At 45.9% G+C, this 10,305-nt stretch overlaps 1 protein-coding gene across 1 annotated transcript in view; it reads right to left on the minus strand.

Annotated features, from left to right (window-relative positions):
- Positions 1–1,452: 1,452 nt before the first annotated feature.
- Positions 1,453–10,305, minus strand: part of LOC119389896 (acetyl-coenzyme A transporter 1-like) — a 52,663-nt gene continuing 43,810 nt past the window's right edge. The window contains 4 exon segments of the mRNA XM_049414577.1: positions 1,453–1,575; positions 2,569–2,745; positions 4,664–4,885; positions 5,719–5,839. Of these exon segments, the coding sequence (XP_049270534.1) occupies positions 2,587–2,745; positions 4,664–4,885; positions 5,719–5,839 (502 nt within the window). The 3' untranslated portion in view covers positions 1,453–1,575; positions 2,569–2,586.

Raw genomic sequence — 10,305 nt, forward strand, 5'->3', positions numbered from 1 at the left:
AAAACCTCGGTGATACGAATCTCGCGGGGTTACCAAAAATATTCATATCATCCAAAACTCGTATCACCAGAAAACATGGAAAATTAGTATGCGACAAAAGAAAGTTGGCATGCGTTTTGATTTAGTGTTTCTCAGGGCCGCAGCGACGTCATGAACAGCTCTGAATGATTGCCAGTAAACTTTTTAGACGTCAACGATCATACTTGTACTCGTAAATATACGGTGCATGCGCGCGTGTATAATTAATGAACCACATGTGTTGTGCCCCGTGACCACCAGCTGCCCCTTCCTAATCTTACTACACTTTTCTGCATGACACAAAAGTACTGCGGCGAATGTGACTTCAGAAGCGCTTTGCACTCGATAGATAGAGGCCAAGCTCCTACGCCAAGACCACCTGCTTCGTATCTAGAGGTCTTCGTCCACCTTTCATGACGGACCCGCAGCCCAAGTTTCAGGCTTGTTTAATAGAACGTCTGATTGCGGAGACATGGCTTGCATCGACGTGGCAGGCACGTGTTAACACAGTACAAGGACACTGCTGCCTCAAGCACAGGAGCACGCGTCTGCGTGTCGCAAAAAAAAAGCACGGCGTCAACGTCATCTGTAATCTGAACGCGAAGGCACCTAAAGGCCTCCAAGATTTGCACGCATGGCCGCGCCCGCGCGTGACTGCCGCATCTTCCGCAACAGCGCGGGCAGCACTTGTTCATACCTGTGCACTAGCGTACGTTCGTATCAAACGTCGCAGGGTGCAAATCGGTTCGCAACAACCGTACTCCAATACATTGCAGGCTAATAAGCCTTGGCCGGGACCACAAAAAAATTCGTATCACCCCGAAATTCGTACGAGCCGTGATCGTATCACCGAGGTTTTACTGTATCTAAGAGCGTTGGGTTGTAGTGCGCTGCTCAAACACGAAGAAGTAGCAACTGCGACAGTTTGTTCGCAGTCGACCTGTGTATACCTGTGCGTTCTTTTCGAGCGTCCTTCCTTGTGTTTGAACAGTGTGCTGCCATTGTTGAGCTATGATCATTGTTAGTTTGCACTCGTCCTCTGTGCACTCGCTTGATGCGTCCTTTGTGCTTGAGCGGCGTGCTGCATGTATCGAGCTGCTTGCCGTTCGTGTGACATTTTAATTTGTTGCTATCGCACTCATTGCTTCGCCCTTATGCGAAACTGTAATTTTTTTGAAAATGATGAACCTATCCGTACTTGTGTCTGCAATTGCACAAATTTTTCATGATGACCATGGTAATTCTGAAGTGTGAACTTCAGGATATTTTATTTTTCATTTAACAAAATACGCAGAAGGTTACACCCTTATACTTAAAAAAATAACAAAATACACGTGCCCGCTTTCATTCAGGGTGCAAGATGTACTTTCAACAAACGCACCTGAAGAACATTTTTGATGTAACAGATGTACAGTACCACACGTGCGTCTACAATAGAGACGCGACTTTGCACAACGACTAGAGTGCAAGCGTGCAGGCGGCACATAAATGAAAGACATGGCAGTCGGCTCCAAGGGCTTGTCATTGAAGTTTATAATTGACTTATTTGGTGGTAGCCTTAATATGTATCTGAAAAAAAAAAGGGGGAATTGGCCTCTTTATTTTCAGTTCCATAATTTTCAGAGATTGGTGTGTTTTCATGAAAATGAAGAGACTTTGTTTTGGCACAGTAGTGCACCTTTTACACTTTTCTAAAATCTTGAAGAAAACTTGCGTTTGTCTCAAGATTGGTAATTAGCAAACATGCCAGCTCTGGTCGACCTGGCTTCCCTATGTACAGGACTGAGAGTAAAAAACAGTGAATGCACGCGTATTCAATAAAACATTTCATTAGGAGCACAGGTGTGCCTTCTTTATTCTAAGCGGCTCTTCCACCGCCATCTTGAATTTTTATCTGTGACCGAGAAAGGGCCGCCCCCTCCAAATCTTGTCAGATTATCTTTCAACAAGGGAGGGAGGGAGGGGGGGGGGGGGGGCTTGCTCAGGATTTTACGGTAACTATATATGCAAAGAAAAGTTGCCTTAGCATTTTCTGAACCTACTTTGATAAATTCTCTTTCAATAAAATCTATATGTACTATAACTCAAAAATGTCATATGACGCATTTCTCAGAACTGCACCTATTTAGACAACTAAAGAGCACTTCTGCATATTACAAGTATGCAGATACGAAAAGTTGACTTGGCCTCAAGCTAAAGCCTCCTCATAAGGCTCACACGAACTGTTACAAATGCAAAAGTAGTTATGCATGGACAAAGCCGAAAAAAAAAACAGTTGTTCAGTTGTGGACAGGTATCCAGCCATGCGAGAGGAAGTTAAATGGCTTGTGTTCACCGTAATACACTCAAATGCCCTTATCTCAAACTGCCCAGGACCTTTATACTTCGTTAAACGGGTTTTTTTGTTCTAAATGTTGCGCACCGGAGTGTTAACAATACAGCCGGAATGTAAGGAATCGTTCACTACGGAGGTAATATCTGTGTAGAGGCGTTCGTTGTGGGAGCTGTCCAACACTAGTATCCACCAATTGCAGCTGCGCACTTTATTACTACGTACCTGCAGCACGATTAAGTGCACTTCCACGCTGACTGTGGCAGAGACTGCAGCCAGTTTGCCTTTCTCCGTGCATACAGCAACCACAGGAAACCGAGCGCGATGCAGAACACCATCTCTATGTTGTAGCCGTCTATCGTAGTCTCGCAGGTGCCTTTTTGGCTGCTGCATATCTGTATAGAAAGTGGACAGTGTTAGTACCGAGCAGTCAATTGAACAACTGCAATTATTATATGGAAAAACACCTGCCCTGTCGACTAAGCAGCTGTGGTGTTGCATCAATAAAAATGAAGGAGCAAGTTTGAGTCCGATCCATGGCGGCCCCCTTAAAGGGGCCCTGCAACACTTTTTCAGCATGCTCAGAAAACGCTGCCGATCAGTAGTCGAGGCTCCTGAGAACATGCGAGCCAAACATTATAGCGCAGCACGCGGCCTGAAATTTACAATTTTCAAAGTCAGCTGGAAATCGCTCGCTCTTCTCTCGACAAACGATGCCATAAACTCAAACGACCACGCCATAAACACAAAATCCACAGCCAGTGGCTGATCTGGGCATCATGAGCTGCATGGTTACCACAGCCGCCGTAGTAGAAGCACAGGAGAAGCAAAGTAGAAGCACAGCTTACTTCACTTGTATTCGACCAATTTTAGAATATGCCTGTACTCTTTGGGACCCATCACAAGTAGGTTTGATTAATAAATTCGAAAGAATTCAAAACAGAGCAGCCAGGTTTGTCTTGGGTCGGTATGGAGAAAATCACAGTTGTACCGACATGAAAAAGGGAGTCACTGTCGTCCCGTCGTAAAAAATTGCGTCTGAAGCTTTTTTACCAGATATTTCATTAAAAAACAGGAATAGACGGTGACATTTACTTAAAAAAGCCAGATTATATTTCTCAATGCACAGACCATGAACACAAAATAAGGCCATGCCGGGCCAGGACGAACCTGTACGCAAATTCGTTTTTTGTTAAAACTTAACCAATGGAATTGTTTGACATCTGAGCAAGTGTCCAGTGTCAATGAAAATGTATTTTCTTTTTTAACTCTAACGCCTCAAGGCAAAGCGGGGATATGTAAGAATAAAGAATAAAGAGATGCTGCGACATGCCCGCGCGCTCTCTCACGATCACACTGAAAGTAAGCCACTCATTCGAAGAAAAAAAAAGAAGGAAATGCTCAAGGTCATGATGAACGGACAAACTGCTTTTGCATCTAGCTGTGACCTCACTGATTTTACGTAGCTTGGACATACAATCATGCACAATAGGTAAATATACCAATTGCTATGGATATGGGAGAAAAAAATAAGGAGCCCTTCCCCTATTGGTAAAGTGGGGGCAAGTGAAGATTTGCGTCTGCGTGCCTGATGTACTACTTTTCTTCCTTTCTTTCTTTCTATCGCGTTGCACAATGCTCCCTCCTAACTCTTTCCTTCCTTCCTCCATGCCCCACATGCTTAGCAGCACAACACTTCACTTGCTACAGGCAGTAGCAAATGCCATGCGTTCATATTCATACGTGACAATAGGAGCACTTACTCAGCAGGAAACCACAACACAGCTCACACAGGATGATGATGATGATGTGCCTCTACACATGGCTCATACCCACTCGGGGATTGGCCAAGAATTGATATGAAGTTTTAAAGTTATAACTAATGATTTAACACAAACTCACACAGGAACGTCGTCGTCTTCACCTTTCAGGATATATCCCGCTATGCATGTTACAGTCATTGAAAACCACGCAATATTATCCAGGCAGCAGCAAAATGTGGCGATGTAAAATGACAAGTGACCTTGATAAAAGATCATATTGCCATATCAGAAACGGCTGATCGCCGACAAGCCAACGATGGAGAGAGCATTAGTTATTGAAAAACGGCGCGTACAAATACGCATGTGACCGGTGCACCTTCGAGGGCCACATTTCTTTACGCTCGCCGGTGCCGGGTTTCTCGCGTTTGATGCCACCACTGGAATCATGACTTATAAAAGCTTCTCTTAAAAACAATTTAGGGGTATCGTCTAATATCTCTCAGTGCGCACAATCGCTAGCGGTCATGGAAGTGGAGGTATGTGATCTCACATTCTTGTCTTCCTTCGATGAACAGTGGAGCCACGCCTTAGAGGCACCAACACAGTGCTTGAAAGTGAGGCTATCCACCATCCACAGTGCCACTGTCGCAGGCCAGCTGCTGCCTAAGTTGCTGACGGTGTTGAGGAGGGTCATGTAGGTTCCCCCAACGGCCGGGTCACTCACCCTTGCACAGAATGCCACCGAAGACACAAAACTGCTGTACAGGGTCACCTGCACAATCAAGAATAAGCATAAGCACATCTGGTTCAGCTACAAGCGCAGTCGTAAGACGATTCCCGTCCAGTAAGTAACATGTAAGATGTACAAAAGGGGAATAGACCAAAGAACCATGTGAAGCTGAGAAAAGCATAATGCGTGTTACTTGTAGTTTAATCGGAAGTGTAGTAAATACGGGATAAATCGTAACTGAAGTTGACCAAAAAAAAATTATCTCAACTCATTCATAATGGGATATGAACCCACAACATCCTGACTGCTGTGGGGCCATACGCCCATCCATTTTCTTCCGTGCCTTTTTATCTTAAGCGTAACCCTGTGTGTGAGAGTCGGCATTCTGATAGAAGGGGAAAGCAGTTACAGTCTTGGCATTGGAGTATTTTACGAAGAGCCATGACAGCAGCATTGATTGTTGGCTGTGTCTACAGATATTCGTAAGCCAGCATCAAATTGTAGATCAGCCATTGTGTTGTATAATTATCATATGAGCCTCTATGCTCTTTTACATTGTCAAATAATTTTATCGGGAACTCTTATGTGGTTGAATGAAACAACGGTTTATCATGAACACGTGCCTGCATGTGGCTAACTATATACCATGCAAAACCGCATACTGTCACTGTGCTACTGGTGTCTGGTGCTGGCACCGTTGTTTGAAATTGTGCGGATATTTCCCTCTGGTAAAACACATAGAATGACAAGTACAGCGAGTGAAGTGCAAGTTACTGCAACATCAGTCCTTGGTTGCTGGTGATACTGAAGGCGTAAAAGGAGCCATCTCCATAATGAGATTTGTCAACGTCATCCTCTGTTCAATTAATCCTTACCTGGTACACAGCGTAGACGAGAACAATGACTACATAGTAGTAGAGGGGGAATGTTCCATCTGGATTCTTGACATGATATGTCCAGTGTACAATAACCATGAACACCAATCCAAGGAGCAACCTAAAAAAAGCCACAGGTTGTGCAACAGTTATAAATAATGCGTTACGGTAACTGTATTTTCCCAAAGGTTATTCCCCAGTGCAGCCAGTAATCCTTCTCACTAAGCTTGCACAACAGCTAGGTGTCGCGCCATTGAGTTCCGTCCTTAGAAACATTGGGCGCGAGGACATACCGTGGCGCCGCCACGCAGGTGCATCCCTGTGACGTGCACGGTTGGATTGCTCCGCCGGTCCTCTCCCGCTCAGCCCGCAGCCGCTTTCGCGTCTGCTTTTTTATTATTGTTGTTGTACTTCACTTCAACGAAATCAGTAAAATACTGCTGCAGCTTCATCACTGACTGTACGAAATGCTAAATAACTGCTCATAAAAAAATGTTACGTCGCCATAATGCCTTAGACAGCGTCCTGACTGCTGGCGTCGTCTGCTATGGCCACCGATATGGAAACCGCGGGGGCCGCGCACGCTGCTTTTGTAAAAAGTAACGAATCATTTTGCGTCGAATGGGCTTTAGCGCGTGCGTGCGGCAAAGAAACATATTTTTTTGTTGCAAGAAATGCGGGCAACTGTGCAACGTCATTCATTGTAAGTTTGCATATAATAACGAGCCGCGGTTGACACGACAAGCATGGGTAAATTTACGTTCCTGTTCAGTACACATAGCCCTATGACGCACGATGACAGCGGCTTCTCCGCTTTGTGGGAAGCAATCCAGTATGCTTAGAGATTCATGCAGCCGCAACCTGTCTCATATGATTGAAGACAAACGCACGAGAGCCATATGTACGCGCGCCTCATTCAGAGTTGTAGCTAGATAACGTTCCACATGAGTTTGTCTGCGGCACGATTTTAATATCTATCTGTTGCTTCTCATTACGGCAATTTTCGAAGGTTGTCACACGTACAGTGCATCTTCGATCGCTACCCAGCCACATCGGGATGAAAATTTTCGACGCTTGACTCCGTTATCCAGCTTGCACAAAAGGGCCAATCGTGATCGAAAAATACGGTCCCGATCGGGCTCGATCGCTATAGCAAATGCACCGTGTGCCGGCCAGCCGTATTACTTGCGCATTTGAATGGCCATGCTGCAAGGTGTAGCTTACCGTGGTGTAAATGGCAATTTTATGTTGCAGTGAAAATACCAGCGTCCAGCATTTATAAAGCTTCATTGAAAAGCAGTGTGACACTTCGCGGCTACTGTTACAAGGTGAATCAGTGTTTGAAGCTGGCCATGTTTTCGCCTGTAGCGTAAAACAACATAGAGAAGAACAAGTGACACTGGCTATGGGCTCATTTTATAGAAATAATCTATAAGCAAAAACCCATGGGCTGAATTCGTCGAGAGTCTGAAAGAAACCCGTGTGGTCGGGAAAAGACACGAGGACAGTTAAAATGGACACGAGGGCGAGGGGAAGGGGGGGGGGGGAGCGCAAACTGTGGTGGAAGTTACATCGGCGAGACAGGTAACTTTCAGCAAAGACTCAAGCAGCACATGTATGACGTAAGAAAAAGTTTCATCTAACTCGCTGGCCGAACACGTAGAAGCAACTGGCCACGAAATAGACCGGGAGAAAGCAAAGCTAACGGAAAGAGAAATGAACTGGACTTCTCGGCTTTATCTTGAATCTCTGACAATCCAGACAACGGCGCACATGCCTAATCGTCATGACGGCAACTTTCCACACATGTCCGTACGTTGCCTACGTCATATTTTAAACATTCATGACCGAACTGTTTGCGCATTCATTTTTAACTGTGAACAAGGCTCCCGTGCGGGAGCCGGAACGTCTTGCTTTTATAAATATTCGTGGTCGGTGTCCATTTTAACACCATAAACTTGAAATAACGAAAAAGAAAGACAGGTGACTGCGGCATCATGCTCGTGAAAAACAGGGTAGCGGTAAAAGTGAAAGCTCACGCCTGTCCACTCGCGTACGTAGTGCACTGTGGCACGGAACAGAAAAGTACCAGGCCGCCGATATATTTACTGCACTTTAGCGGATTTTGTAGTCTCTGGGGGTCCACACACAAGAAGTGAAAGCAAAACAACGCTGTTCAAAAGCGAAAACACCGCGAAATTGCTGTTAAAAACAACGAATTCAACCGTCCGCTTCCCTTCGTCAGAGCGAGGTGAGGTCACGTGATCCAACCCTGCACGTCACAGCGATTGCAGCGCCCGCGTCTCCAGTGGTGGGCCTCGCGCCCAATATGAAACATGATGCTAAACTAAAATGTATTTTTTTCATTAACTGGTACAACAAGGGGCTGATGACTGAATCGGCTTTCTTCTCTTGGTCCTTTGAACTTGAATGCCAGTTTTACAAAACCAATCTTTCCTGTTAGTGAAGTTATGTCTCGGCAACATGCAAACTTATCTGTTTCTGCGTCCCTGAAGGAAATTTGGCTTTATTTAGTGACATATTCTATTAAATGCCAGTTGTGGGGGAGGGAGGGGGAGGGGAACGCCAGTCGGTGCAAAGCTGCTAAGCTTTTCCGTCATGCTGAGTTTTATACCTGTATGGATAGGCCTTGAAGTACACGCTGAGTGGCCTGCTGCCACCTGTGTGCTTGCTTATGATCAGTGGCAGCAGGATCTGAATGGGTGCCACTGGTATAGCCAGCAGAGCCAAATTTCTCCCGGCGCATGCCAGCCTCCAGGAGCTTGATTCCCTGTCACGTTGTCGGCTACTGCAAAGCCAACCTGCACAGTTGTACAACCAGCGTGTCACTTTCACAATTAGGCAAAAGTGCAAGACAGTTGGTGCAAGACACCAATGAGTACATATACTATCAACATGCGAGGCAAGCGGCATTCACCTTGGCCGTGATCAGAAAAATACATAAAGTGCGGACACTGGGAAGCTGAAAGATCCGCAGTGCCATCTTGTATGTCTGAAAAATGCCCAGATCCGAGTGGCCATCCTCGTCTGTGGTTGCGTTTTGCTCGTGCTTCAGCAGGGCCACCATGGTCGTCGTCACCATGAACACAATGCCCCAGAAATCCAGGAACCCTGCAACCACAATGCAATTATGAAGCCTCGGCGTGCCTGTGAACTTGACTTGTTTTTCACTTTTACTGTAGCTCAGCAAAGGTGACTTGCTTGGGCTTCACGCAGCTTTGTAGTACCCAAGTGATTACATATTGGTTATGATTCTTATTCAGTTAGTTGAAAATGTTGCTGTGACTTCAGACCCATACGAAGTAGGCATTTGAAGGCGCCTAAACGCTGATTATAAACCATTGTGTGGTTCAGTGAACATAGAGTGCCCTTGCCACTGCGTACATGCGTACATGCTGTTCTTGATCCTCATATTATAATGTGTGTTTAATGAAGTACAAGGTTTTAATTATGCAATGGGAGTGTCACAAAGGCTGAGATAGTATGCAGTGAAACCTAGCAATTTAGGAATAAGCCGCAATAATGGCTGTCATGAGAGGGGGAATATAGCAAGTACAGTAAAGTTGACAGTCAATTAAGCAGGAAGCTCCTCACCATCAAGAGTGACGATGCCATCTTTTTGAGGCACGGACCTTAGGTAGCGGTTGCAAAAGTCTGCAGACTCAAGAGCCAAGAACACCACATTGCCTATGATGTATCCGACAGTCTGCCCCACAGAATTGCACGTGGAGGCATAGCCTACGTGCTGCCTGAAATAGTGAAGCAAACATGCCTGTTGTATTATTGCAGAAACCTTTGTATACAGCCAGTTACCATTCTTGTGCCATTTTGTCAATTTCTCGACCCCAGTGCAGGGTAGCATACCGGATACTACCATCTGGTTAACCTCCCTGCCTTCCTCTTCACTCTCGCTTGAGCTTTTAGAAGCGAAATCGAACATTTAATATTTGTGTAAAGCAAATTAAATTGTGAGAGCACTGAGAATCCCTCTGTCACATACGTGGCAGCACATGACACCATGACACAACTCCTGAAGTAGTCCGCTGGCTTCTAACAAGATAACCAACTTGGACTGCCTACTGGTAGAAAAGTGTTGGTGCTCAGTCTTGGCGCTGTGAAGCTAGCCTTAACAGGCAGCTAGCCCCCCCCCCCCCCCCCACCCAAAAAAAAAAAAAAAATTCTATCTTGCATGTGTATTGCGGAGACAGGTTTGCACGAAACTTAACCTACGAGCATGACCGGGAAGGTGCGCGACGTACCTCCCCCGCCCAGTGCTCAAAGGCGCTACGGCCGAAGTTCGTCGACTCTCCGACACTATGATGGCTAGAGGAGCCCTACCGACACGCGCAAAAAAGGCACTCGAGGCAGGTTGTGAACAAACACGGGGGTCTATTAACCCTAGATGCAGCGCATTGGGACAATCATGGGATTATGGGCCGTACAGGGTATCTTCTGCAAGACCGATCAAGTACACTTGCCGGCGGCGCTATGGCTATCACACAAGGGGAGCAGCCGAGCGCGTGGACAAGAAGTCGCCTGCGAAGGAAGGCAGCAAATGAACTCTCG

This window comes from Rhipicephalus sanguineus, chromosome 4, assembly GCF_013339695.2.
Source record: "Rhipicephalus sanguineus isolate Rsan-2018 chromosome 4, BIME_Rsan_1.4, whole genome shotgun sequence".
NCBI lineage: Eukaryota > Metazoa > Arthropoda > Arachnida > Ixodida > Ixodidae > Rhipicephalus > Rhipicephalus sanguineus.